At 43.9% G+C, this 17234-nt stretch overlaps 1 protein-coding gene across 2 annotated transcripts in view; it reads left to right on the forward strand.

Annotated features, from left to right (window-relative positions):
• The window catches only part of cntnap2a (contactin associated protein 2a), a 460034-nt gene that overhangs the window by 420092 nt on the left and 22708 nt on the right, over positions 1-17234 (forward strand). For both annotated transcript variants that reach the window (XM_015354892.2, XM_015354893.2), the window contains exon 22: positions 3258-3351. In XM_015354892.2, the coding sequence (XP_015210378.1) occupies positions 3258-3351 (94 nt within the window). The remainder of the gene's footprint in view (positions 1-3257; positions 3352-17234) is intronic.

Genomic DNA, 17234 nt, shown 5'->3' on the forward strand with positions numbered 1-17234 from the left:
GCGTTGATATACTGCTCTGAAACAGAACAAACAGAAAAAGGATCAATTTAAAAAGTAAAAGGCACCACTGGTTGTATACAATAAGATTATAGCTTGGTTGTACCCTTGATAATGAACTGATTTTTTTTCATCTGGAAGAGAAGTGACTTGGACTGAGAGGCGGCACCGCGAACTTCATTTTAGACCAGTGATCTCCAAACAGTCAAACACAATCGATAGGTCCATCTCAGAGGATTGAACATTAAGATAAATAGTAACCTACTTGGGAAAACGCCAGCTCTGAATGGTAGTTGTAGCTGTGACAGTGCCCATGGGGTTGCATGTGCAAAGGTGCTAGATAGTTAAAAATAAGTTGAGCGTCAGTTTGCAGGACATCATATATTTTTTTTAACTTTAACCCAACCGAATATCCATCTGTGACACAGCCACTACACGGCCTCCAACATCACAGTCACTGATGTTGTCCAAACACGCCTACAAACATCAAATAAACTGGGATTTTATTGTAGACTTCTCCTTTTTTAATTATTTATTTGCTAAAGCAAAGATGACAAGCATGGGGAGATGTGATGAGGTCCAGTAACAGTCAGGAAAATTAAAGCTATTTTCATATTTTCTTAAGTCCTGTTGAATGGACAGCCTCTTCTGTTCACTGTTATTTTCTTTCCATTCATTCGTATTGAAGAACTGTTTTAGTGCCTAGTGCGTATTATGTTTTCCCCAAAATGCAGTTCCCCTGGTGAACAAGATTCTCAGACCTTTCCCAGCAGTCTCATCGATGCTCCTTTACTCTAAATTTGTTCTCACCTCGCCTGGACATCAAATGAATATTAGAGCACTGTGCTTGAAGCGCTGACATTCCACTCCATCAGCCTTTTAGAACAAAAATGTTCAATTAATTTTGCTTATAGCTGTTCCTTTGCCAATTAGTTCTTTGCGTGATGTAGATGTGAGATAGGTCCTTTCAAGGTCATGTCCAGAAGGAAACCTCCCTCACAGCGAGACTCTTTGGAATGGTGATAAAGTGCCCTTCCAGAGAATGAAATCAAATATAAAGGAGATTGAATGGGAAGAGCAGTTTGAAGGGATGGGGAATTGATAGGGGCATCCTGCCTCTCTAAACATATGCAATTTGTTTTCTAAGATAAAGGTAAATGTTTCGGAAGCTATTTAATTGTGCAGCATTATTTCCCTTCTTTTCATTAACAGGAGTGAGCACAAGGCGAAGTTCCTGAGAGACAGAACTATAAAATTTGAGTTAGATCAAATTACTGTCATAAAAGGGAGGAGGCTGTCAGTCATTTTAGCAAATGAAAAGGCTTTGGGAACTCTGGGAGAAAGCATCACATCAATCAATTTGACGCACTTCAACAGCTAACACCTCAGATGAAACAGTACACGCATTTTTTTTTATACCTTTATAAAACATTGTTAAGTGTACACATATTTTATCAAATGCAAATGCGCTCTCAATGAGATCTGGAAAATTATCTTCAAATACAAAACAATTTCTCAAAAGGAAAAGGTGTTTGTACGACTACCCACTTCAGAATAGGGATCCAGGATGCTACTCCTCACTCTTCCAGAGACAGAGAGGAGGAAAGGCACAGGAACACAAGGAGAACATGTCAACTCCACACAGACAGCACCCCAGGTCTGGAATTCAACCCAGGTCCCCACCACTGCGCCGCAGTGATACCCCTAAATCATATCATGATCATGTATCATATCATATCATATCATATCATATCATGTCCTAAAGCAGTAAAGCAGTAAATACACTGTCTGGGAATCTGGCATGAGGTGGGTCTTGTATGGTTTGTGTTGTTGACTGAATATCTGGTTTATAAATCCAGGATCAGGAGATTAAACTTTACTGGGGCTGTTAGAAGGCAGGAGGTTCAGGACTAGCCCAGTACGCAGCAAACCTCAATTGCTGGTTCTGGTCGGTCACCGTGTCTGAGGCTCTTCTCTCCAGCTCAGCTCAAACACCCACACACCGACCCCACAGTATCCCAGTAACATGCCGGCTTGTTTCAACTTTTAGTTATTTTAGTTTTTTTTCCAACAACATTCGTTTCCAGAGCTGGAGGCAGACTCTCCTCAACTTGCTTGCCTTATTTCTGACAATCTTAATAGATTGTAGATAGATAGATAATAGATAAATTGACACCTGAAGAGGGCTCCACGGCCGAAACGTTGTGTTCTCTTTCTTCTTTTTTTCAGCCTGGAATAAACCTATTACTTGTTCCTTTGAAGCCTACGCATGCTGACGCAGCTACCCACCTGAAATCTTAATAGACTGTCAATTTATGAACAAACACAGGTGGGAATGAGAATGTAACACACTCCCACAAAGTCCTTCTGCAGAGGTCCGATTGGTTACCTTTCAGGCATCACACCTAAACGAGGACGTTTCTGAATCTCTGAAATGTTGTACCCATTGGGTTAGTACCCATTACAAATCCCATTCAGTATTTAACAACAGAAATCAAGACTATGTCATAGCTAGAACGTTTATAGAAACTGGCTTATAATTAAAACTCCAGCAGACCTAGAGACAGCTGTCCTCAAGGACTACAGCTGGAAAACACTTTTATTCAATATGTATGTTTGTAAATACATAGGATTCTGCTCTGGAAAGAAAACTACAATCTTACCACCAGGGGGAGACAAAGCTCTGATGAACGCCTGCTCATTTACAGTATTCTGCAGGCCAGTCAAGAACCATTGACCTTTTGTTCTCTTAACCGTACACAGCATGTCAGTAAAATGTTAAATTGTTTATCGGTTCTCCACAGGGAGACCCCAAGGTGGAAACATGCCTTTTTTGCCTCTTTGTTTGTGAGATCCCGGGAATTAATCATAAAAATGGAGAGAGTGTGATTTAATCCACCTGTGATTCTCTCAATAAAGTGCGGACTCCTGTAAGCAATATATACTAGTGCTGTCTGTCAGCACAGCTGCCTTGACCGTCACACACCGAGTCTGCTTTCCAGTTGGGCAGACTGTTCCGCTGGCCTTCGGGCTGAAAGGTTGTTCTCTTCTCTGCCCCTTTCAACGACTAAGTCCCCACTGACCGCGGGCTCTGTGCTCTTCCTTTACATGTCCTGCATGTAGAGTCTCACGTACGGAGGAGCTAGCACGCTTCCCCGACTCGTGACCTGCGGGGGCAGAGGAGGACGCCGCTCTGAAGCTGGCTGGGCGCCGGGGGCTGGAGTGGGCACTGGGAAATGAGCATCTTTTCTCTTTCACAGCTTGATCACTACCCTCCGGTGAGCTACACTCTGCCTGAGGCCTCCGACGTCCACTTCAACCTAATCAAGACACTGTTCCTGGGCAAAGTGTTCGGTAAGTCCGTCCAGCCTGTTTTAAAATGTGTCTCTGGTTTTTTTTTTTCCCTTGTTTCTTATTTTCCTCTTGTCAGGGCACTTCACGAGGCCCTTAACAAACTACGAATAACCTACAGTATTTCTAAGAAGGGCGGGTTTGTTGGGCTGTTGTTTTGTTGTCCCTCGCAAAAGACTGTTCACACAAATGTTTTACGGGAAAAGGAAACGACTAATGAATCACTGTGCTGCGATATGAAATACCAGCAGGAGGACAGTTATGAAGGCTGTTAACTGAGGGGGCCAGTATGTCCCCTGTGGGAGTGGCTGAAGCTGGGGTGACCCACTCTTAGGGGTACCGCCTAGTGTTTTGGCGAGTTTCTGTCCACTCATCTTCCTTCAGCCTATACCCCAGGTGAAACCCTTCGCTGTTCTGGCCCACTCGCTGTTCTGTGCCCTGTGTACCTGCTCTGTACGTCCTCTGACCTTGCTGCTTCCTTCTTCTCCACTCTGACCAGTGATCTTGTCTTCGTCCAGTCGGCCACCTGATCATTTCAGTTTGCAGCGGAGACCTGGCAGGACCTGCCAGACTTTGGCGCTGAAAGGACACCTCGGTGCCCCCTCTGAATCACTGCGTCAGGCAAGGCTTGCTACATCTGCTTAGTAGCTCAGGTTTACCGTAAGCGTTTCCAGACTTCATCTCGCATTTATTGGTTTTGTGCTGCATGTGCCACAGTCCAGTTTTCTCCTGAAAGCGAGTGGTGCAGCAGCTGCAGACACAAGACACAGACAGCAGACATCATGAAAGAGTTGCCCTCTCTGAAGCCCCCACGGTCACCGATGGCCGTTTTGTGGTGAGGGCAGTCCACATGCCCCCCCATCCGCTGGATTCCCATCGTCGTTCTATTATTTTAGCGGCTCTTCTTGAATTTTCAGTCCCTTTCCTTTCGATCGCGGTGTCTTGATTCAAATTGAGAAGCGTCTGGAGGTCCTGTAAAACACATGAATACATTAAAAATAAACCCGGCAGTTTGCTTTTCGCAAAATAGATTTGCGTAAAAAAAAAGGGGGGGTTTGGTTTACAGCGGGCAGTGCAGTGAGGGGAAATCTATAAACTCCGACCTCTTGTTGAGGCAAGGTCAGATCATCTTCCTTGGCCTCCATACAACGATAACATTAAGAATATGATTACCGGGATAATACCGGTAAGTGAACTGCTACTGTATAAAAATTACCTTAAAAAGCTTCCGGTAAGTTAAGAGCGAGACGGAATTTGAGCATGCAGCTCCGTGCCGTGATCGATGGAGAACAGATATTAAACAAGCTCAGTGCGCCTTGGCGCAGGACATCGATCCCTGAGGTTCTCACACACCGGAAGTTACCTGTTGCGGTAGAGGTATGGTGGCAATGATGACTCAAGCACTGGGAAGCGACATCCCCCCGGCGATCACAGGGCGCCTTCAGAGAAGCGCCGATTACCGCAGGTTAACTGTGGGAGAGGGATTCAGACGCACAGAGCACTTCTGAGGTCTTGCACCCTATTATAGTCTTCCCACTTGGCGATAGACCGTCCGTCTCACACAGGCAAACCAGTGCAAACAATCTCTGTCCTGCAGGCTTGGAGCTTCATTTAACAGTCTGGTGTCGTCTGTGGTTCCTTTTCGTGAAGATTAGAGGAGTTTTTTTTCCCCCCACGAACCTTTATGATACGCATCAATCTGTCGTACGCTTTAGGGTGCGGTCTTGTTTTGGAGAGCTTGGTGCATGCTCAGCACTTGTGTGTGAAACGGAAAACCATATACCTTCAGGGGCACTGAACTACAAGCAGAGGGCCCGATGCAGTGTGTCAGCCACAACATTTGTAGGTTTTATCTACAGTATATACTTTTCTTTAAAAACTGTAATACTAAGAGGTTGTGTAATAGGATATCATGAACAGCAGAGGACAGCAGAGGGACATAGTGGTGAAACGCGGTTGAAAAGGTAAATCGAAATTATGCTTTAATGCTCGTGTTTAATATCGGTAATGCGTTTAATAATATCTGAAATGTGTTATGTGAAAATTTTCCTAAATGTATCTTAAAATGGGGGAAATTCGGGTATTCTTTAATATACATGTTTTTCGTTGGAGTTTAATATACGGATCATCCAACGTACAATACAAACGTTATCACCTTTTTACTCATTGTGTAACTAGAATTACAGCACAGGTCTCGTTCCGCATCATGGTGGAAATAGCAGTAGCAAAACGCTTTTTGTTTCGAGGTGATTAAAAACATTCGTATGAACTGCAGTTGAATGATATTCTTAAAGAAGCAATATCGATCATGACCTTTGTTTTCTTATGCATTTTATTCAAATCGCAGATTATTTCAGCAAATGGAGGCTTCCTTTTGGAAAATGTGTTATTAACAACAAAACAATCCGTTATTTTGACAAAAAACAACCGTACATTTTCCATACTGCTCCAATCTTGATTATCGTTCATCGCAGGTCTGTCTTATGTTAAATGGCCAGGAGCTGAACTCTCTGCATTACCTCATATTCCTCAGAATATTGGATTACTCCATAAGTGCAGTGGATCCGGGGCTGTTATCAGACTCTGCTTTCTTACAGTTGTTAAAAAGAAAAGCATTTGTCCAGCAATGGGCAAAACAGCTTAAAGACACAGAGCAGCCAAATTTAGGAGCATAGTGTTAAACAGCTTTAACAGACAGAGTTGGGCTGGGTACTGGCTTGAGGAGGGGGTTGAGGAGCAAAACGTCAGCCTGTGTGAAATTCTGACATTTAAAAGCTCAAAAAGGAAGTGTAACTTTGTGTGGCAGCACGAGAGCCGGCACCCGGTCGGTGGGGAGGATGAGATCACGGTGATGTGCACGTCCAGCACAGCTCGTGCAATGAGAAGCTTCTTACATCCCTGGCTGCCCGCATCGATCGGTGCTCCGTTCCCATGGGGACGGTCCAGCCTGCCAGTGGAGGAGAGGAGAGGCGCACCACTAGTCAATGGTATCTGAAGGGCACCAGGAGGCCTGTGTCTTCAGCAGCAGCAGCCAGGCTCAAGAAAATACAGCTCCCCTTCTTTGCCTGCTCCATGTCCTCTGAAAGCCCGGACTCGTGTGCTTTGTTGGAGTTTCTGCTTTAATTCACAGTGTCAGTGGTTCTCAATCCTGCTTCTGGAAGACTGGTTCTCAGTTCCAGTCCTGTATTGTGCCACCAGTACTTAGTGGTGCCTATAAGTGATCTGCTTGCTGACTTCCACTTTTTTTTCCTCCCTTGGTTTAATGTATTTCCCTATTTTAAGTGCATTATTTCCATCCAAGTTCTACAAACAACTTTATTCAATCTCTCCTCAACTTGCTGATTAAGAATATGCTGTCTTATTTCTAACTGAACTGCTTTTAATAGGTGATCATAGATGATGGAGAAGCACATGTGGGAATGACTTTATCACACACGCCCACAATGGGAGTGCTTCTGTATCAGACGTGCTTACAATAGTCACTTTCAGACACGCTCATAAGGGGGGTGCTTCTGTATCAGACACACCCACAATGGGATTGCCACTGATCCAGACACGCCCACAAGGGGGAGTGCTTCTGTATCAGACACACCCACAATGGGAGTGTCACCGATTCAGACACGCCCATAATGGGGGGGGGGTGCTACTGTGTCAGACACACCTACAATGGGAGTGTCACTGAGTCAGACACGCCCATAAGGGGGAGTGCCTCTGTATCAGACACACCCACAATGGGAGTGTCACTGATTCGGACACGCCCGTAGGGGGAGTGCTTCTGTATCTCACACACCCACAATGGGAGTGTCACTGATTCAGACACGCCCATAGGGGGGAGTGCTTCTGTATCTGACACACCTACAATGGGAGTGTCGCTGATTCAGACACACCCATAAGGGGAGTGCATCTGTATGACACAGGCCACTATAGTGGGGTGTCACTATATTTGGCACTCCCACAATGGGATGAAGTCCGTATCAGATATGCCTACAATGAGCGTTTTACCTCATCTTACAAGTCCAGTTGGTTATATTTCAGAGCGACCACATCTGCGTACAGTTTTGACTTACTTAGGTTTCATACGGAATAGAAAATCTCTGTCAGCTTTTTAAGAGCTGTAAGTAAATGTGAAGTAGATATAAACAGAAAAATAGATGGATAAACATGGATGTAAATAGAAAAACACGGAGGTGTTTTTAAACCCAAGGCCTGAGCACAGAAGAAAGCAAACAGACGTTCATGTTTTTCGTGTCAGAAGTGCAGGGCAGCGTGAAAACAATATCCGTCGTTCGAGGAACAAAGTGTAGGTGAGGAGTCATTGATTAGAGTGGAGAAGAAGTGCCAAGGAGCAGAGGGCAGCATCAGACGTGTGCGATCATGACAAAGCGAGAGAGCGCAGGTGTTGTCTAAACACATGAGTCTAGAGGCTCTCCAGGCTTCTTACCCGGGTTGGGGGGGGATTTAATCACTGCCCTCTGCACTGGCTCACTTTGAGCTCTCAAGGTGATGGCAAAACCATGTGCCTCCTAACAAGCGAGACAGCTGTCGTGCCCCCGTTTCCTGTCGGTCGATCACCGCAGGTCTGCCAAGTGCTGTTTCAGTGGAGTCAGCAAGTGTACTGGATACTGTCTTGCGCTAATAGAAATCCATTCAGGAATGCGACAGCTGGAGTCTGGACATCGATCGGTGCTCAATCTTGTGCGGGCGCTGTCGGATGGGAAGCTTGAAATCTATCGGGCGGCTCTAACGAGTGTGAGTTTGCTGGGAATGTGTACAGAGGGCTCACTGTTTGTTGGCGTGAGGGGCTGAGCTGACTGACAATTTAGAATTCCAGACTGGGGGAAGGTATAAAGTAACTGGTAGTTTCTTTAAATATGCCCTCATGCAAAATTGTATTCATACACTGAGACTGGGGCATCCACACTTGGCCCTCAAAACTTGACCCAACTGAGCAAGTTTTACCTACATAAATTTCTAAACATTGGCAATAATTGAAAATGATTGACCAAGGAAGAGAGTCACGTGGGCTGTACAGTGGCACAGTGGTCAGCAGTGCTGCCTTGCAGAGCTGGGGCCCTGGTTTCAATTCCAGACCTGGGGTTCTGTGTGTGTGGAGTTTCTATGTTCTCCCTGTGTTCAGGTGGCAAAAAACATACCGGCAGGTTAACTGGCTCCTGGGCAAAATGTCCCTGCCCTGCGTTGGACTGGATTGCTGAGATAGGCTCCAGCTCCCCCACGACCCCGAATTACAAGAAGCAGTTAGGAAATGGATGGATGATTAAGAGTGTAACTCTGGTTGTTGAGGGATGTCAGCTATTAACATGTTTTGTTCTGAAAGTTCTCTGAATTGGTTAATTACCTGCTTGATTGCTCATTGTTTATTTAAATGGGTTCTCTGGGATGAAAAGTGCACAACCCTGCTCTAAAACCTGCACACACACACACACACACTGGAGCAGTGGTCTCCCAGTCTAGCAAATAAAATAATTATTTGACACTATTAAAGAGGTAAATTGCAGAGGGAATAGATGATTTCCTAAGTCTATTTCATTTACGCCTGGGGACAAAGAGGTGTCTCATGGAAGGGAGTTGTGTAAATTCACAGTGGAGGGGGAACGTCACACACTCCACGATGCCCTCAGCCTTCTTTACAGCCCTCTGTAGAGGGAATGTGGGGCACTCTGGTGCACCCCAATAGTTCTGCTACTTGTGTCGACTGTTTTCCCCAGCCTGTTGCCATCTGCAGTGCTGATGTTACCAAACCAAATGGGTAAAACAGCACATTATGGCACATTCAGTAAAAGATATAAAGGAAAGGCTTAAACTAGCCTACCCACCTAAAAGTATCCAAACTTACTTAGAAAAATTCTCTATTGGCTTGTTTTATTAAGGGTATCACAACACTTGTTTTATCTTAAATTTTTATCTACAACCAATCCCAAATGCTTGTAATCATTCACAGCCTGACCATTAATCGCAGTGGGGTGAAGAGGGGCTGCAGGCTACATTTTTCCTCAAATCAATGATGAGTTTTAAAACATTCAACTCCAAAGAGAACTCATCGCATCATTAAATAGAATAGCTTAGAAAGAGCCCATGGTGATTTTCCCAGATTCTTAATGGAACTTCAGTCTTCAAGGACAACAGTTTCCTGAAAACAACAAATTACTAAGTGTCCGTGATCATGACAGGAAGGTGACGTACAATATAAGACTAACTCCACTGGGGACCCCATGGTTTGGGTTGAGACTCCTGTACTAGATTATGGTTTTGTTATCTGTCTTCACAAAAAACTGTGCATTTTGGCAGAATCCGTTTCAATCCGCATTGAAGTTTGGTTTTGTTATAACTAAAAATATACAGTCTAGGAGATACATATTCATACCTACTTCTTAATACATATTCGTATCCATGCACGCACATACAATGCATCACTTTTGACACTGCTGTTGTCGACTGGCACCTCACGCTGTAGGCGTGAGGATGTCTTCACGCCTCAAAGACCAAGGCAATCCCAGAATGCTCTAGCCTTAAAAGACCGTTCGAAACAGCATCGCTCAGCAGAAGGTCTTTCCTTTTTAGTGCCCTTTCATAATTCTCTACCACAGTCACGGCCCCAGGAGAAACTCGCTGTACCTTGTGAAAGATTTATGCTGTGGGATGTCGTTCCCATGAATAAAACAGGTGCGCGTTGTCAGTTTTACTGGGACATCCATAATAAAAGAAAGGAAAGTCAGTTTCAGTCAGTAATTCAGTAATTGGTGTGAGTTGTCAGTAATTGGCGAACAGTCCTATTAATTAATTTGTTAATAAATTGCTCATGTCATGATTTCGTGGTCTGGGATGATGACATGGAAGACTTGTTATGGTAACTTCTTTCATCTCCTAGAAGGCTAACTGGCAAAGCAGCACTCAGAAGGACAACAATGGATGTAGGTATTGGTAAGAATGGTACATCTCGAAAATTAAAAATACTACTTATGTATTTTTACTTGCTTGTACTCACTACAGACGTAAATTAGAAGCGGTTTGTCTGTGGCACACAGAGTTAATGGGAACAGTCGAAAGCCATTTCTGCATTGATCAGTCAATTATAGAATTGATTTTACATTGTAAGAAATAAAGGTTAATAGCGATTGCACACTTCCAGTGATTGTTTTTGCGGCATTCAAAATACTGACCGTTTTAATCTGCGGGGTTTGTGTTTGTTTCTTTATTTTAACGTAATTTTTAACTGTTCAGCGCATCTGAGCAATTGACAAGTTTTACACCTATAGCAAATGGTGGTACAGCCAAGAAAAATGAAGGTTTGCAAATTAGATAACTATTCAGGAAATGTGAGCATTTGATTTCTTTTTTTTTAATTAATGTTGTAGCATAGAGTATGTAAAGACTACAATGATGTGTTTTTCTCCTACAGCATATGGAATAAATTTAGTGAATCAATATAGTTTTTGATCTTGGTTTAAAACCAAGTGAAATAGAGGTAAGCTCTTAGTTTTAATGACTGACAGTGATTGGCAGACTGTGAAAGCAACGAAGAGGTGTCACAGTCATTTGAACCAATATGATTTCCTTTAAAGGGAGCTTTTTAGGGATGTATTTAAATATTGAACTAAAAGGGGACCAGGCTGTATCTCAGATGAGGAGTGCTAGAATTATCACAAAAGCATGACAACATAAAATACAAAACAGCCAAGTCTGGTTCGAATGAATTTCGAATTGGGTTTTCTCCGGGCTCTTACGTGTTCTTCTCGCCTGCCCAAGACGTTAAAGGTTGGTCAGATGGGGCTCCTTCCGCGTGCCTCCTGCCCTGATCAGAGGGTCTCATCCAGCCGGTTCTTCAAAGAAAGCTGGGTGTCGGCTTCAGCAACATGGCTGGCTAGCTCGTTCCAGAGCCCCCCAGTCACCTGCGCTGTCTCACGAATCATGAAACGTGGACCAGAAGGCACTGGTGGAAGTGGAAGCTGCCTGGAAGTGCTTTTAAAACCAGGATCAGGAGACACTGAGCTGTGGAGCACGGGAGCAAAAAAAAAAAAGGTGCTGCATTCTCTTCTCCATTTGGTAATTACCTTTGGAAATCGCCGTGCGTTTGAGAACACAGACCTGAGAGTCTGTGTTCAGCAGCTTTTCTGCTGAAACGTGCAAGGCATCACTACATCGAAAGTGGTGTGAAGACGATTTGCAGGCAGCGTCAAGAGTGCTGGCTATCCCAAGCCTGTGCAAACTGCTTGCCTAAAACAGAGCTACAGACATGTGTTGTTTCTAGAATATTTTCTTTCCTTCGAGCTAAGGCAGGACAGGGTCACAGACCTCTTTATGTGTAGTGCTGGTTGTGGTGCTCAAATGTATATAATGTGCACTGTAAGGTTCAAGTTTAACATTGATTTCAATCATAAATAAGATCCGAGGCTCAAATACTCTCGAAACAAAGTATGCTGGCCCATTCAATTCTCTTCTTTCTTAGATCATGTTGTGACCCGCAGACCTAAAAAGCTTCCCCACCCCTGCCTTCATTCGGGCCAGCCCCATCTAGAGCGGCGTGTCTTAGCGGAGGTGGTTGTGTGGTTCTAGTGGCCTCACAGCAATGCTCGTGCCCGTCCCCTCTCTGCAGAGAACAGAGACCAGGGGGCAGTCGCTGGCAACTGGCCAGGACAAGCGGCCAGTCCCTGTGCTGCAGTCTGCTTAATCCCAGACAGCAAGAATTGTCCCAGATTTTCCTCTTCCCACGACTGGCTACGTCTTAGTCTCCAAGCCAGAGCAGAAAGGGCAAATTGCTCTTTTCGAGGAAGTATTGTCATATGTTCTTCGAATAATGATCGCATTTAGAATATGTTGCTACTTTTCAACTTTCAGCTATAGGCTCGTAGTTGTATTTCATAAAGTAAAATACAATTCTGGGGGCTGAGTGGGAACCATTTGGGTTTAAATGACTGACCTGGTAAAGAAAACCCTTTTCTCATTAGCTTTTGGCAGGAAGCCATCATGAAAGAGAGGCTACAGGTTCCCTTTAGGATCAAGAAGTCATTCGCCCTGTCTTGTCTCAATGGAGAAAGGGAAGTAACTCTTCAAAGAAGAGACACCGTTGGTATGCAGTGTCAAAACCCTCTGCTTAGCTTTCTGAAATGCAAAGTCATCAAATATTGCTTGTGTAATTATGTCCATAGGGGCTGAACCTCATGCTCTCTGTAATAGGGTGCGTCATCTCCCTCAAAGACATTTTTAAGTGGCACAAAATCTGTTGTTGGCTCTGACTTTTTCACAGCCAGACTTACAGCCTGTTATTCAGCAGCTTTGTAATTGGGCCAGAGCAGGAAAGAAAGAATAAAGGACATTTGTTTCAGCTGTGAGGCAGGAGAGAGGGAGCGAGCACGAGCAGAGTGAGGAGAGGAAGAGTTGGAGAGTGGCACACAGAAGAGAGAGCAGGCTGAGAACAGGTAAGTAATCCGTAGGGGAGGGGAGCACAAGGCAGGGTGAGGGCATTGAGTATTATTAATAATCATTCATTAATCTAATTAATAATAATGTTATTGTTTGACATATTCTACTATTTGTTATTGCTTTGGCAGGCCCTGTAAATATGAATAAGTACAGTTGTCTTTGAATCTTTAAAGGGCACAGAGAGAGGTCATTGTATCATGATCGGAACAGAAATGAGGGACTGTTGGCTTGAAGATAGAGATCCTCACTGCCTTGACTTCTTCCCTAAAACAGACACCTTCAGGAGCGAACATGGTAGGGTCTTTGCTACAGGAAAGTCAATGAGTGGCACTAGTGGTCAAGCCCTCTGGGTGAGCCTGAAATGTCTAGGGGGACCCCATATCTAAGTGCTGTGGCAGATGCAGATATTTAATAGTACAGCAGCTTCTGATACACCAAAAGGTGTGTGTGGCTGTATGGATTATATGGTCAGTGGTATGTGATGATGGTGGCTCAACACATTAAGGGAAACTGTGGACAACTAGGCTGTATAGATTAGGTAGTTAGCAGTGTGACATGACAGTAGTTGAGGGGAGTTAAGGAATCTGTGGACAAGGAGGCTGTGTGGATTAGCTGTGTGTGTATCTGAGACTACATGGGATTAAACAGATCTCCTTCTATCCCTGACATACTAAAACTCTATTTTTATCACAGTTCCTCAGATTTAGTTGTCTAAACAGCAACAAGACTTTCTTCCTAAAAAGAGTACTCAGAATGTGGTATTTTTTAATTCATAAGGGACGTCCTTCTCACATCGCTGGCCTCAGTCTAGCTAGAAATAGTCCTCAGATTCTTATGATTCAATCTGTGAACAATTTAATATTCTACAGCACTCTGACAGCCTGCCTGTACAACAAAGAAAACAATCGCCTTAGAAACTAGAGCTGACTTTTACTGTCAAAGCACATGGATTGCTTTAAAGTAACACAAGGAATTAAAAGTGATATCCTGTCATTTCACTCAAATTTCCATTTTCCAAAAAGCATTAATTCAATAGAAAAATAACAGTTCTTTTTTTAGGGTTAAGTTAGTTCTTTGCGATGTCTAGCAATTTAAACATGGTCTGCCAAGTCAAAAAGGAACTTAAACTTGAAAAAATACTTCATCTTGACTGCCGAACCAAACATAGCCTGTACTACAGTACATAAAACATAAGGCCATGTAACATGAATGCTGAAATTGTGTCCTCCGTGGATAGTCTGATGAAGACTAAAAGATTCATTTCTTACTGAGGAATGTACATGGTCACTCTTCTCTGAACTAATTCAATCATACTATACATAGCAAGAAAATCTTTTTGGACCTTGGTGACCAACATTTTAAACAATACTCTTCTAAATGAGATCCCACTAGGACTGTGCAGGATCTCCCTACTAGTGCACTGGGCACTTTTAACATGTCCATGCAATGGTACAATTGTACAATTTACTAGTAAGGCTTAATTTAGAATTTCCTGTTGCTGTTTAGTAGAGAAAAGCAGCATTTTGCTGGACACACTTTCATGCAGAGATGTGGGTAAAAGCAGCGCGTACAGCAGTCGTCTGTCAACAGTCCGGCCTGTAGAAGAAGAACGATAATTAATGAAGCGTGCAGCTCCCTGGGATGGTACCACACTGATGTAATTGAAACCTCAGAGTAAGGGGAGGGAGGTGACGATTGCCCCTGGACTCTCGTTAGACAAGCAAAAGATCAGACTGAAGTGTGAGAGCCAGTGATCCGACACACCCCGATAAAAACTGTGACAGCTGTCAGGGGGGACTGTCGTTCCTCTGGGCTATGAGGGGGCCTGATACAGGTATTCAGCCCACCCAGTTGGTTTCTTCAAAGTGAACAGTGAAACACAAACCAGAGGAGAGAAGTCACTCCATGCGTGTGACACTTCTTTACCCACTTCTTAAGGTTCTTCACCTGCTTCTTTGCCTTCTTCTTACATACTTCAGCCTACTCCTCTCTAGGCTGTGGGAGTCTGGAACAAGCTGCCCAGCCATGTGGTGGCAGTCAATATGTTGGCTTCATTCAAGAAATGGCAGGATAATCCTTCGATCAATAAGCAACTTCCAAACTTGTCAGATGGCCCAAATGGTATCTTCTTGTTTCTAACTGTGTGCTCTCCGCCTCTACACAAATTCGGAGACTTTACTTTTTATGTCGGATTTTAAAAGCAGGTAGCCTGGGGTGTTAATGGCAGGAGTCCCAAGAGCCAGTTCTTCTTGAGTTCTTCTTGGCCCCCTGATGAGGACTGGACCGCTCAGACTGAAACACAGGGTTTGAGGGTTAATTCATTCTGCTTACTGCGACGCCCCTAAGCCCTGATATCCCAGTTCAGGCCTAATCACTTGAGGCTCATTAAAAGGATTAGTGTGGTATTGTATTACTAACGTCCATCCTGAACTCTGTAATTCCTTGTCTCAGCAGATATCATGCAGCAGACAGAGCTGCTCACAGAAGAGGGGTCGATGAAACGCACACCCGCACCAGGCTGGGCTTGCTAATGAAGTGATACTTTAAGCAGCGCTGAAGCTGCATTAATTAGATTCTATGCAGGGAAGACTTTTAAGGTCTTGGTCTGTAATGCTGGTGTTCAAAGCCTGTGGCTGCAGGTGATTTACATGTATGAACAGAGTAAACCAACAGACGACTCCCATGTCGATTGAACTTGGATGACATTTTTACAGCCATTACTGTTTTTTTTTTCTCATCCTTACTTTGCTCCTAGACAGTCCTGAATGTTAATGTACTCGTTTGACAGGACACAGGGGCTCCGTCTGCAGTCTGGCAACACAGGGCAGCAGTGCAGATACAGTGCACACTTACAGAGCCACATAAGTAGCCATCACCTGCTTAGCTCAGACCAGGGAGCTGCACAGGAACGAGCAGAGGTTAATTCCATCCTGCCAAGTGAAAAGGAGAGTTTCGAGAACATTATGGCTTCTTATTTTGAGCACGGAATAGATCTACTTTAATATGAATATAATCTCAAACCGTACAGTGTGTGCTTCATTGCTGTGGGCCCTGTGCATAAGTGAGGTTCAGTCCCTCAGGTTATTGTGCCTGTAGTAAGATATTGAATACTGTGTTACAAACAACAGACAGAACAGGCAGTACAAAAAGGAAGACTCTCTGTAATATTATTACAGAGCCACTCAAACCCTCCAGTTCTGAGGCCAGTGACCTAACCTCAGCTCCATCTGAACAGGCCTTATTAACATTTCACCAGGGAAAAAAAGCCAGATTAGCTCCTGGATGAAAAAGTACAGTAGCACATCTTAACATTTATTCTATCACTCCATTCAGAAGGCTGGTATGGCTGATTATTACTGTTAACTTCCAAAGTTGGCTTTATTTTTCCCTGCTCTGTTTCTGTGTATTTTGTTTCTCTGTTAGCTACTGCTGGAGGCTTTGCAGTCCTCCTTTCACTCGCTCTGCGAAAGAGCTTGAAGAAGTGTTCGCAGGGTAGGCTAAGTCTTTGCTGAGTCGGACTGGTGCTGCAGAAGACGAGACGCAGTCAAAATAAGAACCGATACCATTGCCGGTGTCATAGAGTCCATCCCACCTGCCGTTGGTTAGCCTGTGTGAGTTGTGGTACTAGAGAAACAGTGTTGCCTGGTGATTAAATAGAGCTGCAGTTCTGAGTCCCAAGGCTGCTGTTCTGTTTCCCTGCTGGAAGCTCTGTGGTCCTGAGCCAGTCATTATTAGGTGCAGCTCCACTCTAATAATCCTCTGAGCGCTGTTCAGCATGTTTTTGAGGTTTATAAGGAATTCTAACACCTCCTCAGTGAGATTTATTTTCAGTCGGCTGCTGTTTCGCCCCCTTATTCTGACCGGCAGCCTGTCCAGAGGTCCTCTGCTTCATGGTGTCTCTTTCTTTTTTCTGAGCCGGGTGTCAGGTGCTGTCTTTGGGAGAGCTAACCCTCTCTCGCTTTCGGGTGAAGGTTGAACAGAGAATAACGTCAGAATCAGCCTACCTGATGCCCCGCCTTCAGAAAGGCATGGAGAAAGCACGCACACCGCAATGCATTTTGGGACTGAAATCCGGAATATCGTAAAACCGTACCACACTAGTTTGACAAATGAACATTTAATGTGTTGTCTTTGATTTGAACAATTTAGGTTGATTAAAAGCCTTCTGTTAAATTTCCCTCTGAAGGTACTGTGTTTGTGCTGTATACTGTATATTTCATTTATACAGAACAAAGTGTAAACGTATAAACATATAAATTTCACTGCTGGCATTATTCAAGACACACAAAAAAGAGTTTTAGAAGAGCCCTAAATTTTTTTTCTTTTTGTTAACGTAAGGAAAGGATTTGATGCAGAGAAGATAGAATATGGCATTTTTGTGTTTTAGAATTTGTGCAATTTAGAATTTGGCATTAAGTAGAATTACACAATCATGGCATGTTGTAGGC

The sequence above is a fragment of the Lepisosteus oculatus genome, chromosome 6 (assembly GCF_040954835.1).
Source record: "Lepisosteus oculatus isolate fLepOcu1 chromosome 6, fLepOcu1.hap2, whole genome shotgun sequence".
NCBI lineage: Eukaryota > Metazoa > Chordata > Actinopteri > Semionotiformes > Lepisosteidae > Lepisosteus > Lepisosteus oculatus.